Source organism: Lithobates pipiens, unplaced genomic scaffold, assembly GCF_037356315.1.
Source record: "Lithobates pipiens isolate NorthernLeopardFrog02 unplaced genomic scaffold, aLitPip1_a1.2 Scaffold_3, whole genome shotgun sequence".
In the NCBI taxonomy this organism is placed as follows: domain Eukaryota; kingdom Metazoa; phylum Chordata; class Amphibia; order Anura; family Ranidae; genus Lithobates; species Lithobates pipiens.
Genome location: NW_027507790.1, coordinates 270868885 through 270883681, shown reverse-complemented (window position 1 = coordinate 270883681; position 14797 = coordinate 270868885). Strand labels below are relative to the sequence as shown.

At 42.6% G+C, this 14797-nt stretch overlaps 1 protein-coding gene across 1 annotated transcript in view; it reads right to left on the bottom strand.

Moving 5' to 3' along the window:
* Nucleotides 1-485: 485 nt before the first annotated feature.
* LOC143941268 (vomeronasal type-2 receptor 26-like) overlaps nucleotides 486-14797 on the bottom strand; it is a 76705-nt gene continuing 62393 nt past the window's right edge. Inside the window, exons 4-5 of the mRNA XM_077463304.1 lie at nucleotides 5608-5731; nucleotides 486-1393 (exon numbers count right to left, since the gene is read on the bottom strand). Coding sequence (XP_077319430.1) covers nucleotides 486-1393; nucleotides 5608-5731 — 1032 coding nt within the window. The remainder of the gene's footprint in view (nucleotides 1394-5607; nucleotides 5732-14797) is intronic.

The window sequence follows — 14797 nt, the reverse complement described above, 5'->3', positions numbered from 1 at the left end:
AAACTGAGAAAGTTCACGAGAGACATGTATGTAAAATGGGAAAGTCACCTCCCTGCAGTTCTTGCTGAAATTAGGATGACTCCAAAAAAATTACCAAATTGTCACCCTTTGAAATTTTGATGGGTAGACTATTCTCCACCCCTTGGACAACACAACCCATGGGCTTAATGCCTGGTGATCTGCAATTGAGACCAGAGGAATTTGTGGTGGTAAATTTAATATGTGTTTTGCTTTACCTTCACAGGAACCAGGAGACAGAGTGCAGGGATGTGCAGTCAGGGGAGGCATCCCTATCTATTCCTATAAACATTGCTCTTTCAGCTTCTTTGTACCATTTTAAATAATTATATTTATTTATAACAAACCCAACACAACAAGATATTATTACTGTTTCTAAACAAATAGTTTTTATCAATACCATAATTAATGAAAAAAGAAAGAAAGAAAGAGTCTACATTTTATGAAGCTTAAAAGAGTATAATGTACTAATTTCTATATTTGATTCCAAACAAACATGCCCGAGTATTCAATTTGGGCTTGAATATAATTATGAAACATTTTGGGAGAAATATGCAACCTAGAAGTCCAGCACTTGAAGCCAATATGGCGAATATCTCCACAGCCACCATAAATTTCCCTTTAGTGCTCAGATAGGCTGGAATCATGGCAATCCAGACACTGCAGAACACCAGCATGCTGAAGGTAATGTATTTGGCCTCATTAAAACTGTCCGGTAATGTCCTCATCATAAATGCTACAACAAAACTCACAGCTGCCAGAAACCCCATATAACCCAACACAGAGTAAAACCCAATAACAGATCCTTCATTACACTGAATGACGATCTTGTCCTGATAAGAGTGAGTGTCCATTTCCTTATAAGGGTGAGATACAGACATCCAAATAAGACATATTATTACTTGAATAGAGGAACACACAAGTACTATGGAATTGGCCAGTGTGACCCCAATCCATTTCCTCCAGTAGCTGCCTGGCTTGGTGGCTTTGAAAGCGATATAAACCATGATTGTTTTAGCAAGAAGAGAGGAGACGGCTATGGAGAAGAGGACTCCAAATGTTATGACGCGGAGTATACAGGTTATATCCAGTGGCTGACCAAGGAACAAGAACACACAGAGGAAGCTCAACAAGATGGAAACAAGGAGAACAAAACTCAAATTTCTGTTATTAGCTTTAACAATGGGAGTGTTCAGATAGGATATAAAAATCCCAATTACTAAGAAAGTCACAATGGAAAGTAAAACAGAAATGAATATAAATATTATAGAGATATCATCTGCGTAGGGGAGAAATTCCAGAAGTTTTGGAATACAACGATCCTTTTTCTCATTGGGCCATTCCTCTTCTGTGCATTTAATGCAATTCTCACTATCTGCCAAAGAGCAAAAAAATATCAGTTGTGTTAAATAATGAAATTGTAATTCTAAGGGAGGAAATACTTCTTCTTCTCTTTAGACCAGTACAAATTTAATTTTGATATACAGTGGGGAAAATAATTATTTGCTCCCCTGCTGATTTTGTAATTTTTGGAGAGAGATACACAGCTCCTTCTAAGTGTAGCATTAAAAGAAACCTTTTATCAACCATATGAATATTACTCACAGTGGGAGTATAGCAAAAGTCATGTAGATACTGTGGAGGAATCATATCACTCATCAATCTGGATGGAAAGCTGCCAGAGGGATCTGATCGGGTAAGTAGAGCAGGGTACCAGTGGATGAGTCTACTTCCTGATAGCAGTGGAACGCATGGTCAGGCAGATGCGATGTCATCAGTCAGAGATGATGCAGGATGTGGGAGGCGATGCATTTGCAGAGCATGTTCTTCTTCTACAGGCCATAGGGAGGGCCATATTGAAAAAGGCTATTTATGGGCAAAGCCATTTTTTGCAATATATTATATTATTATTATTATTATTATTATTATTATTATATAGCTTTTATATAGCGCCAACAGTTTGTGCAGCGCTTAACAAAATGAAGGCAGACATTACAGTTACATAACAATTTGGTACAAGAGGAATCAGAGGGCCCTGCTCATTAGAGCTTACATTCTAAAAAGAGAGGGTCAATTGATACAAAAGGTAATAGCTGTGGGGGATGAGCTGATGGAGGAAGAAAAACAGTGTATTAGTTGGAAAAAGGATAGGCTTCTTTAAAGAGAAGGATTTTCAGGGATTGTCTAAAAATGAATAGATTAGAGCACAGTCGGACAGATTGGGGTAGGGAGTGCCAAAGGATGGGAGAAACTCTGGAGAAATCCTGGAGGCGAGCATGGGAGGAGATGACAAGGGAGCTAGAGAGCAGGAGATCTTGGCAGGACCGAAGAGATTGGCTTGGTTGGTATTTTGGGATTAGGTTAGTGATGTAGCTGGGGGCAGAGTTATGGATGGGTTTGTAAATTATTGCTAATACTTTGAATTTTTTTCATTGAGTGAGTGGAATCCAGTGGATGGATTGGCAGAGAGGGGTGGAGGACACTGAATGGTTGGATGAGACTCGCAGCGTCATTCATTATGGACTGAAGGGGGAATAGTCTATGTAAAGGTAACCATGAGTAGGGAGTTGCAGTAGTCGAGGCGAGAGATAACCAGGGAGTGAATAAGAAGCTTGGTGGTGTAATTAGCTAAAAAGGGGTGTTAAAAAGGGGCACTGACAAGTTGCAGTCGTGCGACGTTGTGCTCAAACAAAACGTATGCCCTTTTTTCCCACCTATAGAGCTTTTTTTTGGTGGTATTTGATCACCTCTTTTTTTATTTTTTGCGCTATAAACAAAAAAAGAGTGACAAAAAAGCAAACACACAAACAATATTTTTTACTTTCTGCTATAATACATATCCAAACATTTAAAAAAAATGTATTCATCAGTTTAGGCCAATATGTATTCTACATATTTTTGGTAAAAAAATCCCAATAAGTGAATATCGATTGGTTTGCGCAAAAGTTATTGCATCTACAAAATAAGGGATAGATTTATATACTTTATTTTTTTTCAAATGTTTTTACTGGTAATGGCAGCAATCTGACATTTTTAGTGGGACTGTGACATTGTGGCGGACAAATCTAACCCCAACTGACACTTTTTTGGGGACCAGTGACATTTATACAGCGATCCGTGCTAAAAAATGCACTGATCAATGTATAAATGACACGGGCAGGGAAGGGGTTAACACTAGAGGGCGATCAAGGGGTAAACTGTGTTTCCTGGGTGTGTTCTAACTGCGTGGGGGATGGGCTCACTGGGAAAACACAGAGATCGCTGTTCCTGATCACTAGAAACAGCAGATCTCCATGTTACCCCCTGTCCGAACAGGGATCTGCCTTGTTTACATAGGCAGATCCCCGTTCTGCCTCTCTGTACCGCGATCATGGGTGACCGGCGGACATCGAGTCTACCAAACCCACGCATGCACTCCCCCCGGCATGCACACGCCCACAGTATCTCTTGCAGGAAACAACGTACATGTATGTAGTTTCGCACAGCCGGGCCGCCCTGCCACAGTATATGTGCGATGGGCAGTCCGGAAGTGGTTTAATGATAGAGACAAATTCAGAAAAAACACATGATACAAATGTTATAAATTGAGTTGCAGTTCAGTGAGTAAAATAAGTATCGGATACCCTACCAACCAACAATAATTCTGGCTCCCGCAGACTGGCTACATTAGGTGCTCAAGTGGTACACAGATTAGTCCTGTCAATGTTAGAAGGTGCTCCTAACGACAACTCGTTATGTGTTTTAAAGGCACCTGTCCATGGAATCTATTGCTTCCATTTATTGTAAAGGCTACATTCACCTTTTTGGGCAGAATTTCACTTTTCATAATAAATTGAAGAGTTTTCAAAAGTAATTTTTGCCCAAATCATTCCAATGTGCTTAGCCTTCACTTAAAGTACCTCATCTATAGAAACTTTACATTTTCCCCTGTCTATTTGGATTTTTCCTTTACATGTTTTTTGATTCCATCACTTCCTTTAGATCACCTCCCATCATGCACTGCCTTGTTGCATCACAGGATAGGGCTTGGTAGGGCGTGTTCACTGCTCTGGACCACACCTCCCTCATTACTATACCACCTCTTCTTTTATTTCCACTCACCTTCTGTACAGTTTTATTGTACAATATCCTTTAGATCTACCTATCAGCTATGTAGTTCAAGGGTCTGCATGATTTGATACAAATTGAATGGATTGTTCAAGTGGGTCCACCTATTCCATTCCATTTCTATTCAGGTTTAACTTTTTAGATAGATAGATAGATAGATAGATAGACTTTACTATAGATAAATAAATAGAAAGAATATGTAGTGCTGACATCCTTGTGTATTGATATGTGTTTGCATACTTTAATATATAAGTCTATGGACATTACCATGGTTCAGCATTTAAAGCCATCTAGTGACTAAATATGGGTAATGCACTATTATGAGTATTTACCTCAGAACAAATACAAAAGACTTATACAGGAAGTAACTGTTGTATTGATTGAGAAGGTTGACCTTATTACCCAGGAGTCTGTGTGACCTATCCATGAACACTCCCTTAAGCAGTGCATGCTGGGTAGGAGATAAAAGGGACCCGAGCGGCCATTTTAGGGCTCTTGGGATCACGTTGACTGCCTGTGAGGATCTGCGAAGAGGTTTCCCGGAGACAGCAGGCCACAGCCATTGCGGAGCGCAACCCCGCTTGTTTGTGAAGTGACCTGACGGTGCTGGAGAGACAGTGATCAGATTGAGAAGGTCCAGCGACACTCATCGGAGCATCAGAGGACCGGATACATCCAGCGGAGCGGTACGGAGAGACAGGCCCAGCTGACAGAGAAGCAAGCTGCAGTCATCGGACCAGAGTTACCACACGGAGCTCCGATCCAGTTGTTGAGCGGGTTAAGGCCCACCGTTTGTTAACTTTTACACGCAGTTAGACTCACATACAGGCCTCACTGGAATTCGTAGTTCCACGGAGGAAGAGCAGAGCAACTGACACTGAGCAGGCTTGAGGCCTATCTACTCTGGCGCTTCAAGCGTTGTAAATTAGTTATTGGAGCCACACCAGGAGCACCTCAACCTAACTTTTGATAGACTGTGGATTACAAATCGCAAAGGAGTTACTTTAGCTAGCGAAGAAAGAAGATCGCGGACTAAGTACTTTAAGTGAGATCTCATGCATAGCTTTTAAAGTAGGGGGAGCTCCCAGGTATAAATATAAATATATATATTATTTTAAATTGTTCCTATTGAAATATATTGTGCTGTCATCCTATGTTGGGATGACAGCACAATTTCTGTAACCACCTGTTTTGAATATTCTACAGTAAAATATAATTCTGGTTAAGTATCCAGTGTTATGGTATACTGTTTTTCCCCACAAGGTGGAGCCAGTGGATCCTGAGGTTACAATACAGGTATTTTGCATTTGTATTATATTATACTGTATTGCATTGCACGCAGCTGTGCCAAGGAGATTGAGTCAAGTTAGCGGGGTTATTGGTAGAATGCAGGCCCAAATCAAACCAGCAGCTCCTTCGGGGGTCAGTGCTACAAATATATATATATATATATAAATAGATATATATGAGAATACAACATACCAGTGGTATTGGATATCTCTCCCTCTGAACATGGGACACAGTCATAGCAACAAGGGTGGATAGATTTTCCTTGCATTTTTCTGGTTCCTGGTTGACAATTAATCGAGCATTGAGATTCTGGCTTCTAAGCATCAGTAAAAGAAAAAAAATTGGTTTAAAAATTCATTCATCTGTATTATTCACTGTTTCCAGAAAAACTGAGATAATAGGGGCTGACTAAAAAATAAATAGAATATTTAATCTGCAAGAGAAGTTGCACATTGCAAGGGAGTTTCCCCAAAATTTTGCAATTTAAAGGAGAAGTGTAGTCTAAGCTCGTTTGGCTCTACTTTTCTTTTGGTTCATAGGAGCCATGTCCCCAGTAAAACAACAATATAGTGTGCAGTCAGCCTCTGTCACCTGTCCCAATGTCATCAGTGCTCATGCTGCCACACACCATAGCAAAGTCCTAATCAAAGTTACACACACACCATGATCACCGCCATACCCCATACCAGCATCATGATCAAAAAAAATCCCTTAACAGCACCATGGTCACCGCCATTTGCCTTATCACCACCCTGATCGCCCCCATACCTCATACCAGCACCATGATTACCATCACACCTCATATCAGTGCCCTAATCGCCGCTATACACAATACCAGTGCCCTGATCACAACCACAACATACCAGTGTCCTGATCACTGCCATATGCCATACCAGTGTCCTGATCATCGGCAAACACCCTACCAGTATTCTGATCACCACCATATGCCATGCCAGTGTCCTGATTACTGCCATACCCCATACCACCATCCTGATAACCACCATAACCCATACCAGCATCCTGGTTACCGCCATATTCCATACTAGCGCCCTGTTCCCCACCATACCCTATACCAAGTGTTCTTATCACCACCATTTGCCATACTAGCACTCTAATACCTGTCATAATCCATACCAGCATCCTGATCACCACTATACCCCATAACAGTGTCCTGATCACTGCCATACCCCATACCAGCATCCTGTTCATTGCCATACCAGTGTTCTGATCACCGCCATATCACCAGTGTCAACAGAGCTATTGTGCCCAATTGTTTGCACTGTTCTGGTCCTCCAGGAGCTCCAAAAATGTGATAGATGGTCGGAAAATTAGATGTGTAATTAGTCTAATTACGCATCTAATCTAGTCTAATAGACTCCAGATCTCTCCATAAAGAGGATCTGTCATATCCCATGCTGTCACAAGTGATGTTGTGCATCCCTTGTAATTGCAATAAAGTTGATTAAAAAAATCAAAGTGACAGTGTATAAATGTTTTTCTTTTAATAAAATAAATAATACTTTTTTTTTTAAAGCACCCCATCCACTTGTGTTCACACACAAATGCAAACACCTGTGTCAGCCTCACAAGTATATGTAAACACTTTGCTACAATGTAAAGTAGTGGGTGTACAGCTTGTATAACAGTGTAAATTGGCCGTCCCCCCAAAATAGCTCAACACACAGCCATTAATGTCTAAACCGCTGGCAACAAAAGTGAAAAGTGAAAATGTCCAATTTGGGCCCAATTAGCCATTTTCCCTCCCCAGTGTCATGAGACTCATTAGTGTTACAAGGTCTTAGGTGTGAATGGGGAGCAGGTGTGTTAAATTTGGTATTTATTTATCGCTCTCACTCTCTCATACTGGTCCCTGGAAGTTCAACATGACACCTCATGGCAAAGAACTCTCTGAGGATCTGACAGAAATAATTGTTGCTCTACATAAAGATGGCCTAGGCTTAGAGAAGATTGCCAGGACCTTAAACTGAGCTGCAGCATGGTGGCCAACACCATAGAGCATTTTAATAGGATAGGTTCCACTCAGAACAGGCCTCGCCATGGTTGAACAAAGAAGTTGCATGCACATGCTCAGCGTCACATCCAGAGGTTGTCTTTGGGAAATAGATATATGAGTGCTGCCAGCATTGCAACAGAGGTTGAAGGGGTGGGGGGTAAGCCTGTCAGTTCTCAGACCATACGCTGCACACTGCATAAAATTGGTCTGCATGGTTGTTGTCCCAGAAGGAAGCCTCTGCTAAAAATGATGCACAAGAAAGCCAGTTTGCTGAGGACAAGCAGACTAAGGACATGAATTACTGGAACCATGTCCTGTGGTCTAATGAGACCAAGATAAATGTATTAGGTTCAGATGATGTCAAGTATGTGGCAGCAACCAGGTGAGGAGTACAAATAAAAGTGTGTCTTGCCTACAGTCAAGCATGGTGGTGGGAGTGTCATGGTCTGGGGCCGCATGAGTGCTACCAGCACTGGGAGGCTAAAGTTCATTGAGGGAGCCATGAATGCCAACATGTACTGTGACATACTGAAGCAGAGCATGATCCCCTCCCTTCAGAGACTGGGCCGCAAGGCAGTATTTCAACATGATAACAACTCCAAACACACCTCAAAGACAACCACTGTTTACTAAAGAAGCTGAGGGTAAAGGTGATTGACTGGCCAACCATGTCTCCAGACCTAAACCCTATTGAGCATCCATGGGGCATCCTCAAATGGAAGGTGAAGGAGCGCAAGCATCCACCAGCTCTATGATGTCGCCATGGAGGAGTGGAAGAGGACTCCAGCGGCAACCTGTGAAGCTCTGTTGAACTCCATGCCCAAGAGGGTTAAGGCAGTCCTAGAAAATAATGGTGGCCACACAAAATATAATAAAATATTTTCAAAAATGTGAGGGGTGTACTCACTTCTGTGAGATACTGTATATACAGTGAAAACTGATAAATACATGAGTATATATATATATATATATATATATATATATATATATATATATATATATATATATATATATACATATATACATAAGTGCAACTTGTCTGTAAACTAATTTAGTATAATAAAGTGCAAATAGTCCAGAAATCTGCTCCAATGAGCCAATTATAAGTCCAAAAGAAAAATAGTCTCATCCAAGTGTTGATCCACCATGATGTGAATGAAATAAATCCATACCCAAATCCATCCCTGCGCGTTGCGTCACAACCACGTGACTTCATCGTGATATAAAGTGCAATGGGTCCGTAAACTAGTGTTGATGTGAATAAAACAAATCCATAACGTGCATGTGTCAATCCCCCACCTGTGAGATCTAAATGCTCAGCTCACGTTTCGATCCCTGTTACACTAGTGGGTCATAATCAGCTGTTCCCCTCTGGGGAAAATTAAGGTCTCTGCAGCGATCTATCTCCCCATTTCTCCAAAATTCTCCTGTCAGCTCTCCTGTCACAGGAACAGATAGCATATGGTGATTCCATATGAAAAACAAAGAAAAATATCTAGTGCTCTCCGCATGAATATTGATCCCAAAACCAAGAAAAAAATAGTAAACTCATATAAATTAGCACTTAATCAGTGCTAGCTGGTACAGACATATCAGTAAAACACTTCCGAGATGACCGTGGGATGATAGTCAATCAAAAGACTCCATCCCAATATACATGTATCATCCCTGGGCATGGACTTTCACCACTGGTGAAACAGGGGTCATAATGTGAGCTGAGGATTTAGATCTGGTGGAGGATTGACACATACACTTTATGGATTTGTTTCATTCACATCAACACTTGGATGAGATAGTTTTTGTCTGGATTTATAATTGGCTAATTGGATTTGCACTTTATCATACTAAATTAGTTTATGGACACATTGCACTTTTCTTCCCCTGATGAAGCAGTGTTAATTTTGGCAGCAAATTTCAATTTAGTTTTAGTCTTAGTCTTAGGACTAAAATGGCATTTTAGTTTTAGTCCCATTTTAGTCTTCTGCAGTTGTTTTAGTTTTAGTCATATTTAGTCAACTAAATCTCCAGCACATTTTAGTCGACTAAAATGTTCTACGTTTTAGTCTACTAAAATCTCCAGTAGATTGTAGTAGACTAAAACTCATTTTAGTCGTCTAAAACCTAATGGGTGTAATTAAATTGTAATGAATTAATGAACATTTCTCTACAATTTCCAAACTCATTATATACTGCTGGAGTGAAAAATCGAATATGTTATTTATTATGGTATTGAGGTATGAACATGCACTACAGACCAGTGTTAATTTTGACCTCAAATTTCAATTTAGCTTTGGTTTTAGTCTTTTGACTAAAATGGCATTTTATTTTTAGTTCCATTTTAGTTTTAGACATATTTTAGTCATCTCAATTGTTTTCGTTTTAGTCGTGTTTTAGTCGACTAAAACAATATTCATTTAGTTGACTAAAATGTTTTAGTCGGTTTTAGTCAACTAAATTAACACTGGCAGAATTCAAACATGATAATGACCCCAAACACACCTCCAAGACGACCACTGCCTTGCTAAAGAAGCTGAGGATAAAGGTGATGGACTGGCCAAGCATGTCTCCAGACCTAAACCCTATTGAGCATCTGTGGGGCATCCTCAAAAGGAAAGTGGAGAAGCGCAAGGTCTCTAACATCCAACAGCTCTGTGATGTCATCCTGGAGGAGTGGAAGAGGACTCCAGTGGCAACCTGTGAAGCTCTGGTGAATTCCATGTCCATGAGGGTTAGACCTGGAAAATAATGATGGCCACACAAAATATTTATACTTTGTCCCATTTTAGACATTTTCACTTAGGGGTGTACTCACTTTTGTTACCAGCGGTTTAGACATTAATGGCTGTGTGTTGAGTTATTTTGAGGGGGCAGCAAATTTCCACTGTTATACAAGCTGTACACTCACTACTTTACATTGTAGCAAAGTGTCATTTCTTCAATGTTGTAACATAAAAATATATAATAAAATATTTTCAAAAATGTGAGGGGTGTACTCACTTTGTGAGATACTCTACGTGAGGCTAAAAAAATGGTCAATGTTGGTAAATTGAGTAAGTTTATTATACCATAGATGACAAAAACATCACATGAAAGTTACATACATATAATTATAGTCCTCATATTGACATACTGCAAACAATATAAAACATGATAAAACAATATGAGGACTGTAATTATATGTATATAACTTTCATGTGATGTTTTTGTCACCTATGGTGTAATAAACTTACTAATTTCTTCAACATTGACCATTTCTTTTAGCCTCTCAAATATTCCTCATTTAAAGTCTCAGTATGTAAACAGTAAAAAAAGGTAGGACAGACCATATTGGCCCCATAAAGAATGAGGAAGGACATCTTTTTTACAAAGGATGGGGAGATGATGAAGGTATTACATTTATTCTTCTCCTCTGTCTTCACGAGGGAATAAGGGGGCTTCAAACCCAAAACTGCAGTGTTTATCCTTATGACACATCACAGGAAGCAACTCCATGGTTAACAGAGGACATTATTAAAATTAGAACTGGGAAACTTAACATTAATAAATCCAGATGACTTGCTTCCGAGGGTACATAGGGAACTCAGTCAAGTAATTGCCAGACCATAGTTCCTAATTTTTACTGACAGTCTACTGACTGGAATGGTACCAGCTGATTAGAGAAAAGCCAATGTAGCACCAATATTTAAAAAGGTACATCCCTGGGAATTACAGACCAGTTAGCCTAACATCAATAATATGTAAACTCTTGGAGGGGATGATAATGGACTATATACAAGATTTTAATAATGAGAACAGTATCATTAGCAATAATCAGCATGGATTCATGAAGAATCATTTTTGCCAAAGCAATCTATTAACCTTCTATGAGGAGGTGAGTTGCCATCTGGATAAAGGAAGGCCTGTAGATGTGGTGTATCTGTATTTTGCAAAAGCATTTGACACAGTTCCCCATATAAATTTACTGCACAAAATAAGGTCACTTGGCATGGACCATAGGGTGAGTACATGGATTGAAACCTGGCTACAAGGGGGAGTTGAGAGGGTGGTGATAAATGGGGAGTTCTCAGAATGGTCAGGGGTGGGTATTGGTGTCCCCCAGGGTTCTGTGCTGGGACCAATCCTATTTATTTTGTTCATAAATGACCTGGAGGATGGGGTAAACCATTCAATCTCTGTATTTGCAGACAATACTGAGCTAAGCAGGGCAATAACATTTCTGCAGGATGTGGAAACCTTGCAAAAGATCTGAACAAATGAATGGGGTGGGCAACTACATGGCAAATGAGTTTTAATGTAGAAAAATTTAAAATAATACATTTGGGGTGGCAAAAATATGAATGCAATCTATACACTGGGGGGAGAACCATTGGGGGAATCTGGGATGGAAAAGGACCGGGGGGTCCTAGTAGATGATAGGCTCAGCAATGGCATGCAATGCCAAGCTGCTGCTATCAAAGCAAACAGAATATTGGCATTAAAAAGGGGATCAACTCCAGAGATAAAATGATAATAATCCCCCTCTAAGACTCTGGTCTGGCCACACCTAAAGTATGCTGTCCAGATCTGGACACCAGTCCTCAGGAAGGATGTACTGGAAATGGAGCGAGTACAAAGAAGGACAACAAAGCTAATAATTATTCTGTAGGATATTAGGTTGTGAGCACTGAACATATTCTCTTTGGAGAAAAGACGCTTGAGACGGGATATGATTTAAATTTATAAATACCGTACTTTTGACCCCAAAATAGGGATAAAACTTTTTTGCGGAATGGAGTTTAACAAGACTCGTGGCCACTCATTAAAATTAGAAGAAAAGAGGTTTAACCTTAAACTGCGTTAATGTAATGCCACGTACACACGCATCCGGCGGACTTAGTCTGGCGGACAAACTGCCGGACTGTCCGCCGGAATGTCTGAACGAGCAGACCTGCCCACACACGGGACTTTCCGCCGTACTTTTGAAATTAACGGACTTGCCCACACGTGGAGGAAAGTCCGTTCATTTTGAACGCGGCTCCAGGTAGCAGAGACTAGCGAAGGAAGTCAATGTTGCTGCCTTTGGCGGCGAGATTGACACATCGCTGGCCCCGTCACCTGGTATGGACATAAAGGGGAGGCCCTACGCCGAAAAAAAGGCATGGGGGTCCCCCCCAGATCCATATTAGACCCTTATCCGAGCACGCTACCCGGCCGGTCAGCAAAGGGGGTGGGGAAGAGCGAGCGCCCCCCCTCCTGAGCCGTACCAGGCCGCGTGCCCTCAACCTGGGGGGTGCTTTGGGGAAGGGGGGCGTTCGGCCCCCCACCCCAAAGCACCTTGTCCTCATGTTGATGAGGACAAGGGCCTCTTCACGACAACCCTGGCCGTTGGTTGTCGGGGTCTGCGGGCGGGGGCTTATCGGAATCCGGGAGCCCCCTTTAAGAAGGGGGCCCCCAGATGCCGGTCCCCCCACCCTGTGTGAATGAGTATGGGGTACAATGTACCCCTACCCATTCACCTCTGAAAAAAAAGTAAATAAAACACAACACACAAGGATTAAAAATAATTTATTGCACAGCTCTGGGGTCTTCTTCCGTCTTGGGGGGTCTTCTCGCCGAACTCCTCCGCTATCTTCTGCTCTTTTACTAGCTCTTTTACTAGCGGAGGAGCCCGGCTTTCTTCTTCGTTGCCGCCGCCGTCCGGGGGTCTTCTTCCAACTTCGGGGGTCTTGTCCCCCTCTTCTTTCCAGGCCTTCGCGCCTTCTTCCAGCTCTTTTACTGGCGGTGGCCCGGTCTTCTGTCGCCACTGTCTTTGCCGCCTTCTGTTCTTCTCTTCTTGAGCTGTTGACTCGTCGCTGTCTCTGGCCGCAATGACAGGGACGCGGCGTGCGGCAACTTATATAGGGACATTGCCAGGTGATGTCCCTGCACATTATGATGTCACAGTCCCAGCATCCTCTGGGACTGTGACATCATAAAGGGGCGGGGACATCACCCGTTGACCCTGCCCATTGTCTCTATATAAGTCGCCACGCAACACGTCCCTGTCATTATGGCCCGAGACAGCGACGAGTCAACATCTCAAGAAGAGAAGAACAGAAGGCGGCGAAGACAGCTGCGAAGACAGCGGCAAAGACAGCGGCGACAGAAGACCGGGCTACCGCCAGTAAAAGAGCTTCAAGAAGCCGCGGAGGCCCGGCAAGAAGAACCGAAGAGGGGGACAAGACCCCCGAAGAGGCGGACAAGACCCCCAAAGTCAGAAGAAGACCCCCGAACGGCGGCGGCGACGACAAAGAAAGCCGGGCTCCTCTGCTAGTAAAAGAGCAGACGATAGCGGAGGAGTCCGGCGAGAAGACCCCCCAAGACGGAAGAAGACCCCCGGAGCTGTGCAATAAATTATTTTTAACCCTTGTGTGTTGTGTTTTATTTACATTTTTTTTCACAGGTGAATGGGTAGGGGTACATTGTACCCCATACTCATTCACATAGGGTGGGGGGCCGATATCTGGGGCCCCCTTATTAAAGGGGGCTCCTGGATTCCGATAAGCCCCCCGCCCGCAGACCCCGACAACCAATGGACAGGGTTGTCGGGAAGAGGCCCTTGTCCTCATCAATATGGGGACAAGGTGCTTTGGGGTGGGGGGGTGCGCAGCCAAAGCACCCCCCCATGTTAAGGGCACATGGCCTAGTACAGCTCAGGAGGGGGGGGCGCTCACTCTTCCCCACCCCCTTTGCTGACCGGCCGGGTAGCATGCTCGGATAAGGGTCTGATATGGACCTAGGGGGGACCCCCACGCCGTTTTTTTCGGTGTAGGGCTTCTCCTTTAAGTCCATACCAGGTAACAGGGTCAGCGATGTGTCAATCTCACCGCCGAAGATGGCGACATTGACTTCCTTCGCTAGTCCCGGGCTACCTGGAGCCGCGCTCAAAATGAACGGACTTTTCTTCGTGCGGGAAAAGTCAGTTCATTTCAAAAGTACGGCGGACTAGTACACACACGGCTGTATTGTCCGCCGGACTGCGAGTCAAAACTACTTTCTAAGTCCGCCGGACTTTTGGGTAAAAAAAGTCAGCCGGAGCCCACCGGACAATTCGATCGTGTGTACGCGGCATTAGAGCAGCAAGGATGTGGAGTTCCCTTCCACAGGCGGTGGACTCAGGGGGGGGGCATTAATAGTTTCAAGAAACTATTAGATAAGCACCTGAATGACCGCAACATACAGGGATATACAATGTAATACTGACATATAATCACACACATAGGTTGAACTTGATGGACTTGTGTCTTTTTTCAATCTCACCTACTGTGTAAGTATGTAACTATATGAAGCCTCTGCCTTAAAGTGACAGAGAGCAATCATATATGTTTTATTTTGCCAGTGTATTGTTAG